Source organism: Tachypleus tridentatus, chromosome 8, assembly GCF_004210375.1.
Source record: "Tachypleus tridentatus isolate NWPU-2018 chromosome 8, ASM421037v1, whole genome shotgun sequence".
NCBI lineage: Eukaryota > Metazoa > Arthropoda > Merostomata > Xiphosura > Limulidae > Tachypleus > Tachypleus tridentatus.
This window is the reverse complement of record NC_134832.1, coordinates 14113584-14138961: the sequence shown is the minus strand read 5'-3', so window position 1 is coordinate 14138961 and position 25378 is coordinate 14113584. Positions and strand designations below refer to the sequence as shown.

Below are 25378 nucleotides of genomic sequence, written 5' to 3'. Positions count from 1 at the left end.
TACCTGTTGTATCTGTGTCTTATGTAAACCTGAAGCTAAAACATTATATACTAAGTTATGAAATGAAGAAAGCAGTTTGACATCTTTTATAACGTGACTAAATTATCTACTTTTCTAAAGGAAAACTGTTATCTACGTAATCATTGGATCAAGAATTAAAAGAACGCATGTACATTGATTTGCTTGTTTATATTTATTTTATTAATGGGAACATCAAATTATTTTACAATTCATATGGAAATCGGATATCAGAAAAAGAAAAAATAATTATTTGACTGGGTAGTGACCAAATGTAACTAGAAGACCTTACAAAGAAGGTTCACTTTATAACACATGTAATATGAATAACCATTTAACATTTACATTTACAGTAATGAAGACTAAAATGCTAGAGCTAAAACCAGGATTATTTCAGTGCCGTGTTTGTTTGCACTTTTAGGTATATTGTGTGACAAGAAATGGAAAAGTTTATGACACGTTAATATATTCAATTCAAAAATATTTCAAAAACGTAGAGCCGTATCTCTTGAACACTAATACCCTATTGAGGAAATTAAACCCGTTCTGAGTTGGTATATTTGTGTTACACATTGTAATGTTTCAATATGTAAGAAAAGGTGAGCCATTCTTATCGGATAAGGCCCGGCATGGCCTAACGCGTAAGGCGTGCGACTCGTAATCTGAGGGTCGCGGGTTCGCATCCTGGTCGCGCTAAACATGCTCGCCCTCCCAGCCGTGAGGGTGTATAATGTGACGGTCAATCCCACTATTCGTTGGTAAAAGAGTAGCCCAAGAGTTGGCGGTGGGTGGTGATGAGTAGCTGCCTTCCCTCTAGTCTTACACTGCTAAATTAGGGACGGCTAGCACAGATAGCCCTCGAGTAGCTTTGTGCGAAATTCCCAAACAAACAAACAAACAAACTTATCGGATATAATATAATCGGATTATATTACTGGTTGAATTGTACATGTCATGCTCATGAATTTATCAGTCTGGCAGTGTAATTTAATCGGTATGGTTATTTTATATGAAATAAATAGAAGAGATAGAACATTTCGATTGTACAAGAGTGTTTTGTCTTCTTTCCCATTTGTACTAAGAGTTAAGTTAAGCTGTGATAAGTTGATTAATAAGGTCAGGCTACGAATAGTCTCGGTAGTGTGGAGCTGTCGGCAGTATATAAAAGTATTTGACCAAAGTTACTAGTTCCCTCAGCCCTGGATTAACCATTAAGCAAAATAAACACGTGCTTAGGGCAGCAAAGGAAGAGAGCACCACAAAGGTTTCTCCTCAGCAATCATGCCCTTAATTCTTTCACTGTCACACTCAACTTTAGTCAGTTTTTTTGTAATTGTCCTTGTCTGGATTAACCATTAAGCAAATAACGTTAGGCTTAAATACTGTAACTAGTTTAATGTAATAAGTACACTGAAAACGCTACTGTAGCCTAGAATAATGAAGTGGACTATTCCCAATTTAAGGCCGTCGGTTTCGATTTGCCTTCGCATCCAGGCATGCAAATAAAGTTTCACACATAGGCCTATTTTGTTGGTGTATGGTTTGTTGACTTATCTAAAGGAAACTGAGCTTAAGGTTGAGGTTACAACTCATTCTTCAGATATTTGATTGAGATTAAGGTACTCTAGCCTAAGCCTAATCCCGTTTATAGTAGTTCAATTGTACAGTTTACAATTGATTATATGTTATGTATGTGTCCCAGTACAGAATGATCACTGTGTATATAGGCTACTACAGTATGTATTGTTGATCACAAATTGTTTTGGAATACTTTTTTGGCTCACAATGGATTCGCAGTATTATCATTGACATTGCTTCTTGCATACCGCTACCATAGCAACATCCTTAATGAAACTTTTGCAATGACTGAAAACTAATTCTCCTAAAATGGATTAAAGGCAGTCTCGAACCAATTTGAGACTGGTCTCGAATGGTTTTCAACCAATCAAAATGCAGCAAATCAAAAAAGGTATTTATGTTTATATGCTGATGGACCTAGGTCCTAGGATAACTTTCTGATAATCTTTATTTAAATGTAGACCAAGAGTTTAGTATGTTTGACTATCTCACCTACGTTTTTCTTTATGAATTTCAGTGTTTTTCTAATCATTATAACTATATGTGATCTATATTATTTTGTGGGTTTTTTGTTTATTTACTTTTCAGACTGCTAGATAAAACGTGTTCAATCAAGTGGTGCACAAAAGAGAAAATTGGCAAAAAAAAAAGCAACAAAAGGCTTTGGATTTAGTGGCCAAGACTAGAAAGCTGAATAATTTTTTTCACTCAACTTACACGACATTATTATCCAAATCAAAACCCATCTCCACCATCAGAAGTCACTTGTACTGCATCTGACTCTGACTGACAAGATTGAAGTTGAACCAAGCTCCACACCTACAAGTACCATTTTGTCCACTTGAAAGGTCAGAACATCATGATGACGTTGAGGTGTCACAGGCTGGCTCACATGGCACGAGTCTCACAACTGATCTCACTTTGCTTGTAAATTTTCCTGATATCTATAGTGTTAATGTTGATTCAAGTTGCTCTACAAGACAGTCTGGAGTTTAAATAATTGCTGAAAATGAAAATCTACTGAATTATGGCAAAATGATTCAGTCTACAAAAGAAGAAGAAATTAATGCAAAAGATCCAGCTCGATTTCTCTGCTGATGATGTGGTTTATTGGATTGCTTGTAGATCCACTGACTGTCAACACCACAATGGGTCATTTGGCAAATCTTGCTGGACATTCAATAGTGGCAAACCAACGTGATACTGTTCGCAAAAACTTTTCTTTGGGATAAAAGCCAATGGTGAGCAATACAAGATAGAGAGGTTGTTGTATACACTATCAACAGGGTCAGTTTACTGCTTTGTTTGTAAACTTTTTTGCTTCTAAAGTTACCTCGCGTTTTTTTGAAAGAGAAGGGTTCAGTGACTGGCAAAATACTATTGTAATTGATCATCATGAAAGAAGCACTATTCACCGAGACTGTATGCTAACATACTTAACTCGCAAACAAGGTTTAGGCTTGCGACAAGAGTTGGAAAAACAAATTAAAAAAGAGTGCAATTACTGGGAAAATGTCTTGGAGCGTGTAATAGTTGTTATTCGTACGTTAGCTGAACGTGGCCAGGCTTTTCGAGGAACAGAGGAAAAATTTCCTTTTCAAAAAAAAAAAAAATTTAGGGCTGCTTGAGCTCATAAATCAGTTTGATCCATTTTTAGCAGGGCACATTTCAAAATATGAAAATTCTGGAAAAGGACATCCTTCTTACTTGTTCAGAACAAACTGTGAAGAGCTCATTGAACCAATGGCTCAGAAGGTCAACGTGTTCATTGTTGATGAAGTAAATTCTTCTAGCTATTTTAGCTTGTCAGTTGACTCGACGCCAGATCTATCACATATAGTGTTGCGCTTCAATACTTAAAAGATGGGCAGCCAATGGAACGCTTTTTTAACCTTTCTGGAACTGAAAAGCCATACCGGTGAGGAAATGGCAAACCAGGTATTGCAGTATTTACGTAAAGTTTGGAAACTTAATTTTTTAAAATGTAGGGGTCAGTCTTATAACAATGCTGCTAACATGTCTGGGCCTCATAAGGAGATGCACCAAAAGATTTTAGAAGAAAATAAGTTTGCCACATATGTGCCTTGTGCAGCCCATTCACTAAATCTGGTAGGCCAAAGTGCTGTTGACTGCTGTCAAATCGCAGTTAATTTTTTCTCTACAATGCATTTGCTCTATACATTTTTTTCATCCTCAACCAGCCGGTGGAAAATTCTTAAAGCTTGTTTTGGAAATGAAAGTGTATTAAACTCCCTCTCTGATACCAGATGGGAAGCAAATGCTGCGGCAACAACAATAATTGTGAAGTCTCTCTTTAAGATTTTGAAAAACTTAGAATGTTTAGCTGAAGGCCAGTCACAAAAGAGAAACACTAGAAGAGAAGCAGACAATATTGCAAATAAGATGCAAGAGCTACAATTGTTTTTATATTGATCATGTGGGATGAGATTTTGCAAAAATTTCATAAAGCAAGTCAAGTTCTGCAAAATGAGGATGTGAACTTAAAAACATGCAGATCTGTACGGGTAATTTGCTGACCAACTACGCACTTTAAGGGACGACTTTGAAAGATTTGAAGCAGTTGCAAAGGAAATACTACCAGATGTTGATTACAATCCAGCTCAAACGTGTCAGAAAGAAGATACTCAATGACGGAGATGCACAAGAAGTAGATCTGAATGCCAGAGATAAATTTCGTATCACCACCTTCTACACAATTGTTGACAAACTAGAAATCCAGATGAGAAGAAGAGGAGAGGTGTTCAAAGAAATAGCAAACAGAGTTTCTTTCCTAAGTGATGTGTTAAATGATGTTACTTCATCTGCTGAAACTGAAAGGTACTCTCAGTGTTCTCAAAAGTTAACTGATGTTTACCCAGAGGATTTGGACACTAATCTCTCTGCCGAGCTTTAGCAGTTTCACTCATGTGCGCCATAAGTTCAGTGCAACAAAAATTGTAGAAACCAGATTCAGTCATGCTGAACTTTATAAAATAATTTCAGAAGACAAAATTACGTGTGTATTTTCAAACGTAGACATTGCATTGCGTATATTTTTTAACTTTAATGGTCACAAACTGCACAGCTGAGCGTTCATTATCGCAACTCAAGCATATTAAAAAAAACTCAACAGAATAACTATGCGACAAGACAGGCTGTATGCTTTGTCTCTGCTAAGTATAGAAACAGATTTGTTACGCCAAACTCGTTTTAAGGACTTGATCAAAGACTTTGCAATTAAAAATCTAGAATAAAACTTCTTAAAATTTAAATATATATTGAGGTATAAATAAATAATTTGCTTACAGGGTTTTAAGTTCAATGTGAGAAATTGTTAACATCAAAGTGAGAATTTTTAACATCAAAATGAGAATTGTTAAGTCAGAGTGAAAACAAATATATAGTAAATATAATTCTTTATATTATCATTAATCAAAGAAATTATTTCCCTCATCATTTCTAAATAAAACGCCTTAGTTATTGCTTGATTTTCCACGCCCAATCTATTAAATAAATAAAAAAGTTTGCATTATCTATCGCAACAATAACCTATGTATTTATTTTTTTAGAGTTCATAACCCGGATAAAGAACTGGTACTTCAGCTTGTTATAAAATACCACAGAAATGTCGTGAAATGATTATGATATTGTGCATTCTCATGAGGGCAGTAGACGTGTGCTTGAAATTTCAGTTATTGATTTTGAGGAGATTAAAGCTTTGAAATTTTTACAGTAATTTTTCCCCCAATATTTTGAGCACTACATTTATGTATTAGAAGCTGTTTTGAACCCTATTTGCATACTTCTACTGGAATAAATTTCACACTGAAAACCTGCTTTGTGTATGGGTAATGAGAGACGTGTATAAATTAGCTTTAACCGGAAGAAATATTGCCAAATATTAAATGCACTTCATTCGCTTTATATGATAGAGTGGAATATATCTTGGCTTTAACTTTTAGTGTATCTAGGATTTACTTATCACAGGTTAGAAGTAGGTAAATTTCATATTACCCAGCGAAGGAGAGATTAAAGTGCGTTTACTCGTATGCATTTAAAATCTAATACACTGATATGTAGAAGCAGATACACACATATCATTTTGTGCTTATGAATGAAATAACACGAGTGTTAATACTAATTAGAAACTGGTTGAAAGAGTGTGAAAAGTTTCAAAGTAAAACAATTATAGAACTAAATATATTAATAAAAATCACATATGAAATGTCAAGTCAAATGAAAGTTGGTTGGTTGATTTAGTGTTTAATGGCACAAAGCAGCTATGCTATCTGCGCCAAACATCCGGTAAAAATTTAAATTAAAGTAAATTTAGTAAAATTCATAAAAGGAAATTAAAGTAAAACAAAACAAAGTTTAAAAAACATAAATAGCATAAAATCAATGTTTACATCTAGTCTACAACGTTAAGAGAAAAACTACAGTAATACAAATTGTAAAGGACTTTCTGAAAATAATTGTAGTTATAATAACACGCCAGGAATACTAATAGGCAAGTACAAAAACCACCGTCAGTCTCCTAAAGTTGGCCTTTTCAGTCCTGGTTTCGAGTTTAAAAAACTTAAATAACATTAAAAAGATTAACGGCCTTTAAAAACTAAAAACATTACCAAGGTGGACAGTGTCACCATTAACAATGGCAATGTCTAACGTTATGGACAAACCTTGGGATAGAACATGTTTAAAATGGTGCCATCGTTTAGAGCCGTAATGACGACAAGAAAGTAAAATGTGGCTTTTTGTGACCTGAGTGTTACACAGACTACCCACTGGTGCATCAGTTCCAGATAATATAAAACGATGAGTTAAAAAACTGTGACCAATGCGTAGCCTAGTTAGAACAACTTCCTCTTTCCGATCCTTACGGAAGCAAGACGGCCAAAGTCCATTATAGGGCTTTATTTGGAAAAGCTTGTTTTCGCGTTGCTCACTTCAAGGCTCGGCTTCGTGCGGGAACGAGCTCGCGAATACCAACATGGTCTGGTATCCAGAAAAACTGGATAGAAGTAGATTTAAAAGAGAAATGGGCCAGTCGGTTTTGAATATCGGTGAGAACAGGGTGTGAACTAACGTGAAACAATTCCAGGGCCAGTAGAGAAGTAAGCGAGTCAGTATAAATAGTGCAGTTTGAGTACTGTTTAGCTTCTATGTGATTCAGGGCAAGAGATGTGACGTACAGTTCAGCAGTAAACACAGAAGCTATAGAGGGGATTCTGCGCGCAACCACCGAACCACAACAAACCATGAAAAAGTCCACACAGTCACCTGATTTCGAATTATCTGTATAAATAGGAACGGAAGGATGGTTCGAAAGATGTTTAGCAAATATCAGACAGTATTTCCAATAGAGAGTATCTACTTTTTTCAGATGACTTAAAGATAGGTCACAATAGGGGACTGTAAGAAGCCATAGTGGGATGGGCTGATCAGTGAATACAGCAATGTTATCCAAGGACAGGCCCAATTCATCCAACTGCATCTAGACACGAAGTCCAAAAAGGAGCAATGGCAGACCAACTGTTCTGAAAAAGTATGGTCCACCGAGGAAGAAAAACACAACCCCAAGTGGGATGCTTTGGTAAGGAACGAAGTTTCGAAGCATAGAGTAAAAAACAGTTGAAAATGGCAGAGATGCAAAGAAGGTTCATGAGACTCTGTGTATAAGCTCTGAACTGGGTAAGTGCAGAAAGCCCCAGTGCAGAGCCGAAGACCTTGGTGATTAAATAAGAGCACGATATATCTTATATATAGAGCGAGCATAGAACGTCGATCCGCTCCCCAAGTGGTGGAAGTGAGGACACGTAGAGTGTTCAGTGCTCTTGTACATTTGGCACGTAACTACTTGATGTATGGTATAAAAATAAGCTTACGGTCAAAGATAAGCCACAAGAACTTTGTCTCAAGAACCACAGGCAACACAACTTCACCAATACGGAGTTCAGAATCAGGGTGAATACCCCGTTGGCGGCAAAAGTGCATGCAAACGGTTTAAGAGAGAGAGAAATTAAAGCCATTTGCTGTGGTTCACTTCAGTAAACGATTGAGGGCAGTCTGTAGCTGCCGCTCATTATACCTCATGTTCGACGACTGATATGAGATCTGAAAGTCGTCGACATAAAGTCCGTTTACAACAGTGAGAGGGAGTTGTTAAATAATGGCACTAATCTTTATACTGAAAAGTGTGACACTCAAAACACAGATTAATTCTTTAAAATAGAAATTTATTTTACCAGAAGGAGTGGCAATTCCGAAATCTTTAGAATCGAGCAGTCCACCAACTTGGATCAGATCACATTTCCTTTCTACAAGATATTCTATGGTTGTCGACTCCATCAGGAAAGCATAATTTTCGTTTCTTACTCTTTCTACACCTTTTTGAGTTGACTCCACAAACACACTAGGCCGTGCAGACTTCATGAAATACATATCCTTTTGTATGTTGGATTCCTTTCGATAAGATATTTTTCAATTACCGTTTCACTATTTATATCAACCGCTTTTCAGTCATATCTAGAAATATTTTTCATCTCAAACAATCACCACTTGACTCATTGCAAAACTTGTAGAATAGTCGCTAGTCACTAAATACGCTTTATAAATTTATAATAATCAGAAATTCTTAGATCGTAATAAAGTTTTTCTTTTAAACCACCGCTGTACATTAAACAATACCGCTTACAACGTGTTGTTTAACCAGATAATTATTAGGACTATTTAAGAGGCTATACCAAATAGAAAACCATAACGAGATTTAAGAAATACATGCCTGATTTTTGTAAGGGCGGGATTTTTTACAAAGTGTTTGTGACTTCTTTGCGATAACTTTTTACAATGCACAAACAGCACAATGTCCACTTGTTTTAAAATATTAATGTATTATTTTAAAACAAGTGAAACGTATATACAAATGTTCGTTAATCTATTGGTTTTACCTTCAAGTGGCAGAGCGGTATATCTGTAGATTCATACTTCTAGAAAACAGAGTTTCGATACCCGTCGTGAGCAGAGCACAGAGAGCCCATTGTGTAGCTGTTAGTTATCACAGTTGTATCCAGAGCATTAAATAATTAATATTATTTCGTCAAATTTCATATAGTCTGGTTCAATTACTTCAGAACACAATTAGTTAGTTAGTTATCACCATTAGATTCCATCTGGGAACATAGGGCCGCAATCGCTTGCGGATTCTTCAACAAGTATTTAAGTGAGTAGTTTGTTAGCCCACTGCACCGAGCCGTCCCTAATTTAGCAGTGTAAGACTAGAGGAAAGGAAGCTAGTCATCACCACCCACCGCCAACTCTTGGGCTACTATTTTACCAACGAATAGTGGGATTGACCGTAACATTATAACGCCCCACGGCTGGGAGGGTGAGCATGTTTGGCGCGAACCCGCGAATTACGAGTCGCACGCCTTACGCGCTTGGCCATGCCAGGCCCTCAGAACACAATTACCAAGACGAAATATTCTTCTCTACTCTGATTGTAGAGTCCACACTATGATAATCTCACTTTAAAAATCGATGAGTTATGCTGTTTATGGCCAAACTCACAATCATGTAGTCTTAATCTAACTCACGAACTACATTTTCGGAGCGTATTTATACTCCTATAGAGGCCTAGAACGTTCCGTACACTGCTAGATATTATGATGCAATAATACTCAATTAAAACAACGAGAAAAACTCAGGAAGTTCTCGTAACATGATGCAGTATTATAATATTCACCGAATCATTACTGTTGGACTACACAACGTGTGATTCGTAAACAGTTACAAAAATAAACCTTCACTAAACGTCTCCTTATAAAAATAATCAAATTTAACACTTGCGCTGTGTGAACTTAATCATGACATTGTCATTAATCTTAAACAGAAACAATCTTGTATATCTAACAATACAAAACAATTTAAGAAATCAAAATGTATTCCAAATCACAATAAATGCAAAACTATTGTGTAGGAAAATAACCATTCAGTACAAATTAATGTAATTCGATGAACTGATTGTTTAATCGAAAACTGCAACGTTGTAAAACATTTTGTTATGAGTTTCGTTTTCAATTTCATTTTAACACTTAGTTAAATGTAAAGCAAAAATTAACTGTTATCACTATACTGCAGTAATCTGAAGGAAAATCAACAGTAAATGTGGTTAATTATCTCTTCTATAATATATAAAAGTAATAATATTACTCAGAATTTTAATTAATTACAGATAAATATCTTCATTAATCTTTGGTTTAACATCAACAACAAAAACAACCCTTACACAATCTTCGACTTAACGTTCTGTGCTGAAAACATACGAACACACTAGAAATAGATACAGCTTTTCGAGCTAAATGTAACGGGTGCATGACAGAATGTATTTGTGACCAAATGCATAGAATGGCATGGTTTCTTTTGAATTTCGCTCAAAGTTACACGAGGGCTATCTGCGCTAGCCGTCCCTGATTTAGCAGTGTAAGGCTAGAGGGAAGGCAACTAGTCATCACCACCTACCGCCAACTCTTGGGCTACTATTTTACCAACGAATAGTGGGGTTAAACGTAACATTATAACGCCCCCACGGCTGAAAGGGTGAGCACGTTTGTGGTGACGATGATTTGAACCCGCGACCTTCGGATTACGAGTCGCGTGCCTTAGTCACTTGGCCATGCCGGGCCCTCATAGAATGTAAGATAGTTCAACATAGAAAAGGATGTCATGTCTGCGTGAATAACACACTATCTAGGACGTTACTTATATACAAAATGATCAATTGAAGTTTCTTTTATGAGCATTGCTCACGATACACTTCTCATAACATCGCTCAGGTAAAAATCAAAGAATATAAAAGCAGTAGAATCAAATGCATATGCATATATTATGACAGTAAATGTACACTGAATATGGAATTTCGTACGGTTAGGCTGTTATTGTTGATCTGACCTACCTTGAAAAAAGCTTGTGTAGAACCCGACTGCACACAGCCATACTGGATGGTTGTTTGTATAGCCAGGTCTTCTGCATTTTCTATCGGAGAGACTAGTCTTTCTACCGTGAGAAAAGCAGCCAGGTTAGCGGTATAAGAAGAAACCATGATGAGAGTGAAGAACCACCATATACCGGCCACCACCCGTGTAGACATTGCCCTAAAAACAATAAATGTGTACACATAGTTAAGAAACTGCTACTTTAAAAAACAAACTTTTCCTGAACACTGTTTTGTCCTCTTCACTTGTGATTACAATACAATAATAGGAAAGTAAAATAAACTTTTTAACGGAAAGTAAGTATTGTATAACTATAGTATTCGTGTAATTACTATGAGTAGTATCCAAAACAAAATAAATACAAAAATATGAAGCACTGAAACAAGTGAAGTGATACTAGTTGCATAAAGTTTAAAACAGTTTTCATGAACTGTAAATGATCTTTCAAATTACTTTATTTGTTCAACGTATCTATTTCACATGCTCATTAGAAACGTAAACTTTCAATGAACTCTATCATTCAGTTAAAGCCGTAAAACTATAGAAATCAAATCATGCATAAGAGTATATTTTGTATGTAATCATTCATATTACTATAAAGTGTCGTGGTACATACAATATAATGTAAATATTATTGTCATATAAAGATAGAATATCGTACATAGTAAAACAAAGCTTTAACTGAAATGCTTAATAAAATTATACATAGGAAGTCAGTTTAAGATATTACCTACAAGAAATTTAAATTTAAGAAAAGGGACATCCATTATATTTATTCTTTGTCGTATTACATTTTCCTAAGTGATTCCTTTAATTTCCGATCTAAGAAACCGTCTCCTTTTGTGAGAATTTTAAACGTTGAAGATTATTCTTATTTTAGTACACAATGATTCAAGTTGCTCCATTCCACTATTTTTCACCTCTATTTATGTTCCGATTGTATTTACTGATAAAATAATAAAGAGCTTCCAATTTCTTACATTCTATGCATTCTAGCTTCCCTTTCGTATTGGAGAAGACAGCAGAACAGTGTCGTTTTTTGCACTAGGTATTGGGCTTGAAAGTGGATCGAATAAGAAGCTGTTTTAGACTCGTATCGGTTTCTATATGATTGTAATTAGGAGACTGGACAATACCACAATTTTACTGATACAATTATCCATAAAGCGGGATAGTTTTTGTACCCTTTGAAACCGATACACGATATGATCCATGAAGCGGGATAGTTCTTGTACCCTTTGATTCTATTTTTTTGGTTAACAGCTGAGAATGTTTCTTCACTCTATCTTTCTTGTGTGCTTTTTTTGTTCAATTGTTGAACATGTTTGTTATGCATGTATTCTTAGTAACTGCTTTCTTTAGAATGGGTAATGTTCTCACCTCGTAATCTGCGGGCCATTGGTTCGAACCTCCGCCACACCAAACGTGTTCTCCTACACAGCTGTGGGAGGGGCATATTAATATGTCAGTCAATTCCATTATCTATTAATAAAAGAGTAGCCCAAGAGTTGACAATGGATGATATTTCCTAGCTGCCTTCACTGTGTGCTATCACTAATAAATTATAGACGGTTAGCATTTGAATAGTTTGGCACAAAATTCAGAACAAATCATACGATAATATCGTGTCCAAGCACGTCCTGAGTATCCTATGTAGTTGACTCACAGTCACTTCTTTGTTTAAAGTGTGAGGATGGTGTGACTCATAGTTTAGAATCATTAATTTCTTATAAATTTTCCTTTAAAGAGACGCGCGCGTGTGTTTTTTCCAAATATGAAAGCAAATGTGGACATATCGTTTGAGGTTTGAAAAGTGGAGATAATTTTGGTGTGTATCTTTTGGACGTATTTGTATAGATCAATTAGGTGTTCCATCCTATGGTTCCGAACATCAAATATGACATCTATGTAGCAATAGCAAACTTCAGGATTAAGCTTAGTTTAGTTTCCAAGCAGATACGTTGGATTTGTTAATAAATAGAAATAACTGTTACGAATACAACGAAGAGCAATTTCCCTTAAATCAGTAGATATGCTTAAAACATCTATGGTATTAGAAATTTCTCTTATGTATTCAATTACAGTTATTAGTCCCTCTTCAATATGTATGGATGAATGTAATGCAATCACATCAAAATTGAACATAATGCTGTTGGTTTAGCTGTGTATATGTGAGTTTATGTAAGAAATCTTGGATACTATGTAAGTGGATAAATACCAGAGTAAAAATCTCATGTAAAAGTTTTCCATTAATCTTGATGAAATTTCTGTGGGTTATTCGTGTATTCAAACAATAGGTCTTAAAAGGAAATTGAGTTTAAGCGTCTTAGAAAGACTTAAGGTCCAAGTATTCGCGAGTATGAGAGTTGTATTTAATGAGCAAGAGAAGTTGTAATGTTTGAGTATGTTTTTATGAAGTTACGTGGATTATAGTTTTTGTTTGGTTTGTCGGATCTTGATTGAGTTTAACGTAACTGGTAGTGTTTTGTATATGATCATATATTTTATTTACCTAGGAGATTTTCTTCAAAACAACCATTCTTGTCAAAAATCTCAATCATAATATTGTCGTTTTGCCTCAGCTTATTTAAAGCTTCGCGTTCCACTAATGTTGAATTAGGTTTCACCAATACTACATCTACCCAACACAGAGAGAAACTTAACATTCTTAGACATGATTCTAACCGTTCAAGACAAGCAAATACAAAGTTCTAGACATAACAGAAAACGTAACAAACCTATATTTCTCCTTCCTACATTACACCACCCGAAACAAGAGAAAAGGAGAACAACAATAAAAGAGCCAAAGAGAATAAATCCAAACTCCTCCACATCTAATACCATTCAAACACCATAAAAAGGCCTAATAGCGACACAAAGTTTCATATGTATGAAATGTTAAATGGAGAGGGGAGGTCAATTAAAGATAAGTTTATGATTTTTAGTGAAGGGCGAGATTTTCGAATTGGTGTTGTCATTAATTTTGTCCAATTGGTCTTGGAGTAGGTGGACAGAACACAGACAGCCCATCGTGTAGCTTTGTACGTAATTCTAAACAAACAAACAAATTAGATCGATAATGTTTTCAAGTTACAACAAAACAAAAATAATGGATCAGAAAATAAAAAAGTACATCCCTGCAACGATAATTCCCTTCATGAACGACACAATCACAAACGAAACTCGTAAAGTTATTAAACTATCCCAGCTGACAATCAGTGTAAAGCAAAATTCACGTTAAATACTGAAATAATAGTTAATTCAATCTTTATGCTCCAAAACCAAACGAGACAGAAAACAATGCCTTGTCTGAGAAAACGGAACATGGCGAAAATGCCACACTAGAACATGATCTATTAAATTATGTGCAACATATGTGTAGATACACGTATAACAAAAAATTGAAAACCTTTACAAACACACTTATATCAGAACACGCTAATGCGTTACATGAATATGAACAATACAAAACCGTTCCATCAGAACATTTCCTACGCAATTATAGAACGTCAAACAAGAACAGTAAAAATCCTACAAAAACAACTCATATTTCAAAGAGAGTAAATATATGGAAACTATACTCATTAACGGAGAAAAAAAAGTTAAAAACAGTTCTTCTAATTTCGTGCAAACCTACACAAGGGCTATTTGCGTTAGCCATCCCTAATTTAATAGTGTAAGACTAGAGGGAAGACAGCTAGTCACCGCCATCCACCGCCAACTATTGGACTACTCTTTACCAACGAATAGTGGGATTGAACGTCACATTATAACGCCCCACGGCTGGGAGGGGGGCGAGCATGTTTGATGCGACCAGGATTCGAACACGCAACCGTCGGATTACGAGTCGAACGCCTTAACACGCTTGGCCATGCCGGTCCACGAAAAACCGTAGTAAATAAAGTACTTTTAATAATAATATAACTTGATAAAATGTGAAACAATAGTACAATATTTGTGTCTCCACTCTTTAATGCTTTTTATATCTGTGTTACAGTTCTTAAATCTCAAAGCTATTAACAACCCATTCAAGTCTTCACCTATGTTATTTTATAATAAAACTTTGGCAAATAACCTTACAAAGGTTTATAAAACATAAATATTTATTCTTTTTTATGACGACACGTCTTTTTTACTAATATTGCTTCGTGATGAATGGAAGCAAATTACAGTGATACTGATTATATTAGTTAATTGCGAAAAACAAATATTGTGCACAATATCAGATGATTGTTTGTTTTTGGAATTTCACACAAAGCTACTCGAGGGCTATCTGTGCTAGCCGTCCCTAATTTAGCAGTGTAAGACTAGAGGGAAGGCAGCTAGTCATCACCACCCACCGCCAACTCTTGGGCTACTCTTTTACAAACGAAAAGTGGGATTGACCGTCACATTATAACGCCCCACGGCTGGGAGGGCGAGCATGTTTGGCGCGAACCCGCGACCCTCAGATTAGGAAGCGCACGCCTTAACGCGCTAGGCCATGCCAGGCCCTCAGTATCAGATGAATAAGTCGTATTTTTCCAGTTTATATCCATTACACTATGTGGCATAAATTTTGATCCTGCATAGTATGTGTTATTTCTTAATTGCTTATGTTGTAAAAGTACAGAAAATGGCCATTATTCCCTTCAAACTTTGCTTTTGTGACCTGGATAAAGAAATTTAGAAATTAACCTATTTTATATGTCAAATCGGGCAAATTTGCACATTTTCATTTACATAATGTCCGAATAAAACAACATATGAATAAAGATTTACATGTATTTACATTAAAATTATACAAAAATAAACAAAAATGCTTAGAAGTGAGTAGTTTTTCGAGATTTGCGACTGTAATGTAAATCACTTTCACGTATCAGCCCCCAAATATAGTCTCCCATCATGTTTTCGTAAAATGCTCCTTGGTAGTGGCGTTCAAAATCCAGTATATTTTGGTGAAAATGATCGCCTTGCTCCTCTGAGTATGCTCCTATGTCTTCCTTGAATTTATCTAGATTAGCGTCAAGGCTACGGACTTTTAGGGTCATCCTGCAGTCCATTTTGCCGTAGTTCTTCACCAGAGCCTCAGCCATTTCTACATAATTTTCAGCCTTGTGATTGCCCAAGAAACCCTGAACCACTGCAACAAAACTGCCCCAAGCTTTTTTCACTTCCTACTGAGCTTCTTGGGGAATACTGTGCACTCCAGGATTTTCTTTATTTGTGGTCCAATGAAGACACCAGCTTTGAACTTTGCTTGAGACAGTTTAAGGAAGAAATATCAAAGGTACTTGAAGGCTGCAGATTCCTCATCAACAGCTGTGAAAAATTGTTTCATAAGACCAAATTTTATGTGAAATGGTGGTGCAATACCTGCTGGAGGTCCACTAGTGGCTCACACTTGTTAACATTGTGCCTCCCCACAGAGAACTCGGTCCATTGTGGCCAGTGCTTTCTGTTGTAGTGCTGCGGTATCCCTGCTGTCCCAGAAGTAAAGATAACAGGGAAAGCTGGTAAAGCCTCCTTGAGACTCATCATGTATGCTACCATTTTGAAGTATCCGATAACCTCTCACCATACTCATCATACTTCAAGGCTTGTAGCAAGGTCTTGACGCTGTTGTATTTTTCCTTGAGGTGCACCAGAAGATATTTAAATTTTAAAAGGTGTAAAATTAGTATAATATAAAATATTACTTTTCAAGCAAGCAAACATTGTCTGTCTTACCTTCTAGAGTTTTATTTTGCAGTGCTCGCAGGTAAAATGAGGCGCCCAGGGTTTGTTCTGATCCCCGACAGGCAAGCCGAAATATGCCTTTTCGGCTTCACACATTTTAGCAAATGCTGTAAAAGAGTACTTTTTCGCTCTTGTGTTGATAAATTGCCAACATACATTGTAGAATGCGCTCGGAGAATGCTTGCAGCTTCTTGATGCCATCTCTAATAAAATCAGGTAGGTCTATGTGTTCACATAGGCAGCTAGAACTAAACTGAAGTGGTGAGCCCCTGTATATATATTACTATAGAAAATACTAGAAAATTATAAAAGGTTCTTGACAATTCTCGTATGTTCTACAACATTCTAGAAAGTCCTTGAAAATTTTTAAGTTCGAGAAAATTCTACCTAGAATGTTCTGGAAAATGGGTAAATTTGAAAATTTCATTAACCAGGTCACAAAAGCAAAGTTTGAAGAGAAAAATAGATCTTTTCTATTTACTTTAGAAATAAAGAATTGGGAAATAACACCTTCTGCCCAGGAACAAGAAAAGTAAAACTTTTGTTACATAGTGTTATAATTAAAACCTAAAAGAAGTACTTTTAATTCAACAGTTAGTTATAGTACATTATTCTTCACTAAGATTGATTATAGTAAATAAGTTGCAGTTGAAGCTTAGATATAAAAGAAACAATCTAAAAAATATTTTAGAAACGTGGAGACAGGTAGAAGATTTCATGAATAGGACATTTTTGTTTTCGGAGATTTGTCCCGAAGAAATCTGATATAGTAGTTTGATCATTATACAAGTAAAATAGTGACCTGTTTAGTGTATATAAAAATATTAGTGTGTTTTCTTATAATAAAACCACATCATACTATCTGCTGTGTACACCGAGGGAAATAGAACGCCGATGACTTACCGCTGTATTACCTGTGGACAAAAGTGCTAGAATATGTGATCTTCCCTAATTTCAGTAGTCAGTGTTACATAGTTTTTTTTTAATTTAACAATAAAGTATTTTCTTTATTGTTCTTTGTTTACATTTTTTATAAAATGGCATGCATGGGTTACTAGGTTATATTGCTTATTTTAAATTTTTATAAATTCTGCATAGATTAATACTAAAATGGGTAGACAAACATCTTGAAGATTGTTTTGTTCTACTAAATGATGATAAAATTACAGTTACTGCTAGAACAAGATAGGTGCTAGGCCTGTTAATGAAAGGCGATGATGAACAAAATTAAGACATCTTGGTTTTGGTTATTTGCCAGTTTTTGACTTTGGAAAGCTTTGAATAACTGAAAAGCGGCATATACACCAGAGATAAAGCGGCTGTGTCAGTTAGCTCTTTAAATACAGCTTATACAAGTAGAATTTTAACGCACTCTCCGATTACATCTTTAAAAATAATATGAAAATATTTGTTGATAGCTACCATATCAACTACTAATTACAAAGTACAAAATAATTTAAATCTAATATTGTTTCAGAAAGAGTTTTTGTTTATGTGTGTATCTGCGCATGTAATCTTGATTAATGTTTTATTAAGCGATAATGTTGAGAACATGTTCATGATAGTTTTATAGCAATTTAATAATAGTGTATCGAAGTTCGGATATCGTCTGCTGTCGTGCTCGTGTTGTACCTTAATTTTGGATTTTTTATTTCATCCTTAGATGGAATCGATTAAAAAATAATGTTTGTTTTGGAATTTTCGTACGAAAACAATATCTCTGTGCTAGCTTTCTATAAATTTATACTTTTAGACTAGTGATGAGGCAACTAGTCAATAACATTCATCGTTAACTCTTGGACTATTCTTATTTGACCACATGACATTAATTTTGAATAGACACATTGGTTTATTTTCAAAGATAAAAGGGATTGGTGATCTTAGCCTTGAAGCAATATACTACAATCGAAGCAGTTGGCAATTCAATGAGAAACAAGACCTAGATCGTTAACCTTAGACATATCTCATACTTGGGACCTTTACAAATAACTTGTTTGTTTGTAGTTAAGCGCAAAGTTGAACAATGGGCTATCTGTGCTCTGACCATCACGGGTACTGAAACCTGGTTTCTAGCATTGTAAATCTGCAGAAATACCACTAAGAAACTGGCAAGTATATCTGAAAAGCTTATCCCATTGTTGTCATTGGCATAACAGCCATTGTCTAATGGAATATCCTCTTCAGACTTTGCTACCATCAACAGAAAGTAAAGATTGAAAATTGGCAGAACAGCCATTGTCTAGTGGAACATCCTTTCATCAGATTTTGCTACCGTCGACAGAAAGTAATGATTGAAAACAGATTAGACTATTAAATTTAAAAAAGAGGCAAAAAAGGAAAGATTACTCACTTTTGAGGCATTTCATACAGTTTTGAAACGACTGGTTGCAGTAAGAAATGGCACAATAGTTGCTGTTAAACGACATTCTGTCTTTTAGGTCAGTCCAGCATTTGAATGATAATAAGTTACATTGTTGGGATGCAGTATTGGCCAAGCTAAGATGAGTATTCAACCCCATGGGGTACCCTTACGTCCACAGTACCAGATTCAAAGATCGTGAACAAGGACAATCTTAAAACTTGCCTATTTATGAACATGCCGTTAATTACCTGCATATAATAGTTTATTCTGTAATATTTAGGAATGTGGAAATATGGAGTGGAAAAAAATGTCAATACTGTGTCTCAAACCTTAATCTTATTTGCTTACTATTTGACAATTACATTTTCTTTCCAAACTACCTACTTGATTTTGGTAACTGCTTGAGATCACTACACTCCTTTTTAAAATCAACAATTTCTAATAATATTGTAAAGAAAAGAATCTATATATATTCACTAACAAAATTAATCATGTAATTGAGAAAAAATTAAATTCACATAAAATCAGGAACTTATTTATAAACCGTGAAAGCAATATAATGTTGATTACTATAACATAAAATTTCTATTATTTTATGGATATTGGTAAAAGTATAGACAATAAATGAAATGTTTTTAAAAATATTAAAAGAAATTAAAAACAATTTTTTTGTGCTTGTAATTAAGCGCAAAGCTGCGCATCGGTCTATCTGTACTCTATCCAACGGCCCGACATGGCCAGGTGGATAAGGCACTCGACTCGTAATCTAAAGGTTACGGGTTCGAGTCCCCATCACACCACACATGCTTGCCCCTTTTAATCGTGGGGACGTTATAATGCGACTGTCAATCCCGCTATTCGTTGATAAAGAGTACCCCAAGTGATCGGAAGTGGGTGGTGATGACTAGCCGCCTTCTCTCTATTTTTACACTGCTAAATTAGGGACGGCTAGCGCAGATAGACTCGTGGGTCTTTGCACGAAATTCAAAACAAACCAAAAGTCTACCCAGCATGTGCAGAAAGATTACAGTTTCTGATAAAACGGGTAAAAATATCTAAATAAATCATTTCATATAACTTTTACAGAAAAATTATTTCTCTTAAATCCGTTTACATATTAAAATGAATAAATAAATAATTCATTCAAATAACTTTTTTATCACTTTATATCATTACATAAAATCTAAGATTTTATATATAAGATAAATAGATAATTTAATACTAAAAGCCTTTTTCAGGATTTAAAAAAGTAATTTATATATTCTGCTAATACATTTACCTTTCCAGAATTTTATTATTATGTACGATGTCACACAATGCTACACGCTGCCTATTTGCTGCTAGATGACTCTAATTTTGAATGAATAGATCAGAGGAAAGTTAAATGGTAAACCCCTCTGCCAATTGTAGGGCTGCTTTTGTCAGATCGAATAGAGGATTTGATTAATATTGATATTATATACCTCAAAATAGGAGCACGATGTCTTCGTATTCCTTTCTTGGCAGTAATGGGCGATGAACCACAAAATGTCAGCTCTCCTTTCCAGAACATTAACCATAGCATCTCGCTTGGTCCAAACTTCCAGGTAATTTCCAAAAATAATTATACTTTCTTTATAAAATTTTTGAATTGTTGTATATACATGCTGAGAATCCCAATTTTTTATATTTTCACCATTAGATTTTGTAAAGCTGACGAAGAAAGTTGAACAGAGATAATGATATATTAGTTATATTTTATTTTCTTTAATTCTCATGCTTATTTTCTGAAAGTGTAATATCTACACAAACTATTCAGGAATGACAGACATCTGGCTAGAGTAGCTTTTTATATTTTTCGCTGTCTTTATATGTGTACCTTATGATCCGTGATTTGGTGATTTCAGGGTTTATCGAAACAAATGTAATTATTAGTACTTATCTTCATCTGATTTGCTTCAGATTTTGCACCAAATCAGTTTACATAAGAACAAAAATACTATGAAGCTTTGTGCTGATATTTATTATAAACAAAATTATGCAATTAGGTTTCAAAAGTTCTTAAACCTCATATTTTAAATTCACCGTCTCGCAAAATATTTTTGAGTGAAAAACCAGTTCAAAGCTTTTATATATATCAAACATCCATACAATAAATACTTTTAGTAGCCAAAAATTCAGTTGTCTTATCTACATATAAATTGGATGAGCAGAATTTCATATTAGCACGGTGATAGAAAATAGTAATAATCAAAGAGACTTCGAAAACTACGAAATGGTATGCTGAAAAAATAGTTTCCATTTACATGCAAACGTTTAGTACTCGAATTGGTTAAGAACAAGATGTTTGCACATTTACATTACAAATGTCTTCAACATTTTAATAGCAGTCATCGTCATCATTGTCGTCATGTGTGTTTCTATATACCGCCGTCATCATAACTACCAGGTTGTTTGTTTGAACAAGTCTGACCTGCTGTACAAGAACGGGACCAATCACACAACATCAATTCTAGTATAACGTTTGGAGCTGATAATCTAGTCATTCAGGGAAATTCTTAGTTCTCTTCAGAGTCAGCTGTCCATCCATGACTTGTGGGATTAAGTATATCAGGCTCAAATTACAATGATTTTCTACAAATATTGGCTTGGTAATCTGCTCACAATACATGTTGTAAGAGGCAGTCTCTTTAAGGGGGGAAGTTGTCTGGTATTAGCAACAAAGAGTTGCTAATAACATTGATTTCACATCTGCTTTTTTGATTAGACAGAACATGCAAGCATCATACAAATTCATCCAACTTTGCGAAAAGTTTATCTGAAAGGAGTAAGGAGTGGCTAAGTTCTCTGAAAAATCGTTGATATGTAGGTGCCGTTTGCATCAAATTCAGATTCAGTACACAGATCTTTACTTTACTAGTAAATGTACTGGTACTGCCACAGCTCGGAAACATGTAAAGGCCGATCAAACCAGAACATACACCAGTACCAAGAAAAACAGCAATTTTGGTGACGTTCATGTATTTTTTGACGTACTCAGAGCATATGTTGTCTTTGTCGAAACTGAGATAAAGGATAACAACAAGATCAATTTTTAGTGATGTCGAGAAAACCCACTTGTAGAAAAATATATGTGTAAAAACAGCTCGTTTGGGTTGAGAAAATTTTTTACGTAGAGGAGTGAACAGCGTTTCGACCTTCTTCGGTCATCGTCAGGTTCACAAAGAAAGAAAGAGGTAACTGACAGGAAGCTGACCACATGTTTGAAAGGGGTTGTGTAATGAGTGTCGAAATGTAGAGGGCGGGCTTAGATGTTGAATATAGAATTTTATATTATTTATTTATTTTTTATTATTATTTATTATATTATATTTTAATATAGATATAAAGGTGGTCCTTTGTATTGGTTTATTTTGGGCTTAAGTTGTTGTATAAGTAAGGCTTCTTTAACTTTGCGTTTGTTTATGTTTCTTTATTTAGTATTTGAGCGTTTTCTATGGTTATGTTGTGTTTATTTGACTTACAATGTTCGAAAACGTGTGAAGGTGACTTTTTATGTTCTTTAAATCTGGTTTCCATTTTCTACTTGTTTTCCAATATAGAAGTCGTGGCAATTATCACATTGTATTTTATAAATAATGTTGGTGTGGTGTTTGTCAGTGTAGTTTTACATAGTATAGACCCCAGTTTTGTGCCTGGTTTTGAATAAATTTGGTATTAATTGGAATGTCATATTTTGTTACTAGTTTTGCCAAATGTTGGTTATTTTTCTGCTGATGTCGGGAATATATGGTTTCGTTATTTTTGATTCGTGAGATATATTTACTTTTGTTTGTTGATTTTGCTTTCTGTCTAGGTGTGTGCGTATAATGTTTTCTACGATTTGTGGAGGAAACTTATTGATGTTGATGAAGTATTGTCTTATTTTGTTTAATTCATCGTTAATTTTACCTGGTGAGCATAGTTTAATGGCTGTGTTTATTTGGTTTCTTAGTATGTTGAGTTTTGTTTTGTTTCATGTGCTGAGTCCCAAGAAATGTATAGTCCAGTATGGGTGATTTTTCGGTGGATTTCTGTTTTAAATTGTATGTCGGTTCTTGTAATTGTGAGGTTAAGAAATGATATTTGATTGCTTCCTTCTTGTTCACATGTGAAGTTGATGTTGGGATGTATAGCGTTAATGTGATTGAAAAAATTAAGTGTGTGTTCTGTAGATCTGAATCCCGCAATCGTGTCATCTACATGTCTGTACCAGTATAGTGGTGGATGTAATGCTGTGTTAATTGCTTGTGTTTCAACTTGTGTCATAAAAAAAATTGGCTAGAACTGGTGATACTGGGTTGCCCACGCTTAGGCCATTTGTTTGTATATAGTTGTGGTTGTTGAACATGAAGTTTGTTTTATCGTGGTGAATTCTATGAGGGTTGCTAATTGGTTGTTGGAAATGTCTATAGATGGGTTAGGGTCTCGGATATAGAGTTCTAAGGCTATCTTGCAGGCTTTAGCGGTTGGAACTTCTGTAAAGAGGGATATAACATCGAAACTGGCCATTAAGGCTTTATGATTAAGTTGATTAAGATTAGACTTGAAATTAAAAGAGTATTTGATGAATGAGCTGGCTGATGTTACATATTTGGAGAATGTTCATGTTATGTATTTACCAAGATTGTAATTAAACGATTCATATGTGGACATTATTGGTCGTAATGGACAATCTGGTTTATGAGGTTTGGGGATGCCGTATATTTGTGGTGTGCGTGAGTCGGTTTTGCGTAGGTAGGAATAAAGTGTTTGTGAAATTGTGTTGGCTTTTTTCATTTTTAGTAGTATTTTGTTTAGTTGCGTTTCGTGTGTCTTTGTTAGATTTGTGAACCTGACGATGATCGAAGTAGGTCGAAACGTTGTTCACTCCTCTGCATAAAAAATTTTCTCAACCCAAACGAGCCGTTTTTACATATATATGATCAATTTTTAATTTTTATCTTGAATTATATGAAGGGTTGTTCCAAACTCATCTTCTAGTTTTTGACGAAGGTGTCTTTATGCAGAATCTTTGATTTTATTGCATCCAAGTGGTGTAATTGAATTCAAGTATTTTTGTTAATTCAGACATTATCAGAACTTTTGAATTTACAAAGAGGTCATAGCAATTGGATCAAAGAGATCAGTGAAACCTTTGTTCTCTCATTCACTATTTTCAATATCATATCAGGATCTACCATGACGTCGTCTGTGGTATTTTCTATGTAGAAATGTCCATCCTTCGTACAAGAATAATAGCATGTTCTGTGGTAGTGACCTTCAGCAGCAACCAGCTTTCTGATTACGATGGAAGTATTCGTCCATATTCCTTTTCTAAAGCTGATGCGCAGACTTTCTTGTTTACACCCACTGTGGTACATTTTGCGAAAGGTTATCTAGTTATTTGCTCTCATAGATATTTAATTTTTAAAAAAAACATTCATACTCATACGCAGTTGATGTTGTTGGTGCATGTCACCTATTTGAGAATCCAAGTTATTCTTCAAAGTGAAAACACTACCGACATTACTGATGATACTGGATTTTCGGGATTTATCCATTAAATGTTGGTGCAATGCCAAATAATGGAGTAAACTGTCTAATTTCTGCTGCTCTACGTAGAGTGTTCCATAAATTGATGTCCTGTAACATTGTCACATTCGTCCTCAAGTCTTTATCTATTGTGTGAATAATGTATGTCATTCAAGATCTTTAGGCAGGTATGTCAATTATTTATAATTCAATCATAGGGGGCTATACATAGCAGTGAGCTATTTACAAAATATTTAGTGAAGTATCACTATACGTATACCAACTGTATATTCTTTCCTATAAGCTTTACTTTCTAAGGCCCTCAAGAAAAGCAAATGCTCTTAATAGCTCGAAAAACGCACTTACGCGTTAATATTTTACGTTAGGGATGTAATAAACATGAAATCAGGTAGTAATACTAAAGGGTAAGTAGGTCTGATGAAAACTACAAATTTATGCGTGATAGATACGTTACTATAATAACAATATTTAGGGACAACAAGGGACCCATTATTTCATCGAGGATGTCCCATGCTCTAAATTAAAATTATTAAATAAAAGATAAAACTCAAAGCTAGGCCTTCTAATTCATAAATTTATGAAGATTTTTCTTATAATTACTTAAATTTACTTTCTCCATCATATCTAAAGGCAATCTGTTCCAAAGACCACCCACCCTATTAGAAAATAAAACCTAAATTAGAAAAAAGAGTTCTACCTACCAAAATTGAAATTTGTGTCCCTCAGTGCCACCATTCTCACCATTAAATATAAAAGGTGATGCATCAACACTATTAACTTACTTTACAGTCTCAAACACCTCAAATTCTCCTTTAGCTTAACAGAAAATAATATGAGAGATATTAACCCATCCTCTTGTGATAATCTTCTGTTAACCTTTCTCTGAGCTCTTTCCAACAATACAATGACCTTCTTAATGTAAGGAGCTAAAGACTGGACATATTACTTCAAATGTGGCCTAACCAGTGACGTATGCAATGAAATTTTAACTTCTTTAGACTCAAATTCAATATTTCTTTAGATAGATTCTAAAATTATATTTACCCTATCACTACCAACAAGCATACTGCTTGGATGGCTTAAAAACCTGGTCAACCATTACACCAAGTTCACTTTCTTTCATGGCACTATTAATGGTATTCCAATCCAAATTCTT

At 34.9% G+C, this 25378-nt stretch overlaps 2 protein-coding genes across 2 annotated transcripts in view; both read right to left on the bottom strand.

Annotated features, from left to right (window-relative positions):
• The window catches only part of LOC143258561 (uncharacterized), a 278942-nt gene that overhangs the window by 103788 nt on the left and 149776 nt on the right, over positions 1-25378 (bottom strand). The gene's annotated exons all lie outside the window — the stretch shown is intronic.
• On the bottom strand, positions 3771-10760 carry LOC143223839 (glutamate receptor ionotropic, kainate 2-like). The gene is made up of 3 exons (XM_076452320.1): positions 10550-10760; positions 7845-8061; positions 3771-3967 (listed from the first exon to the last, which is right to left on the bottom strand). Exons 1-3 carry the CDS (start codon positions 10742-10744, stop codon positions 3771-3773), a joined length of 609 nt encoding a protein of 202 aa, XP_076308435.1. The 5' UTR covers positions 10745-10760.

Excerpts from the sequence above, each read along its gene's own strand:
- LOC143223839 (XM_076452320.1), bottom strand. The coding sequence starts at position 10,744 with ATGTCTACACGGGTGGTGGCCGGTATATGGTGGTTCTTCACTCTCATC. Across the intron at positions 8,062-10,549 it reads CTACACAAGCTTTTTTCAAG|GAATCCAACATACAAAAGGA; the intron begins GTAGGTCAGATC and ends TCTTATCGAAAG. Across the intron at positions 3,968-7,844 it reads CGGAATTGCCACTCCTTCTG|TGTTTCTCTTTTGTGACTGG; the intron begins GTAAAATAAATT and ends CTTCTCTTCTAG.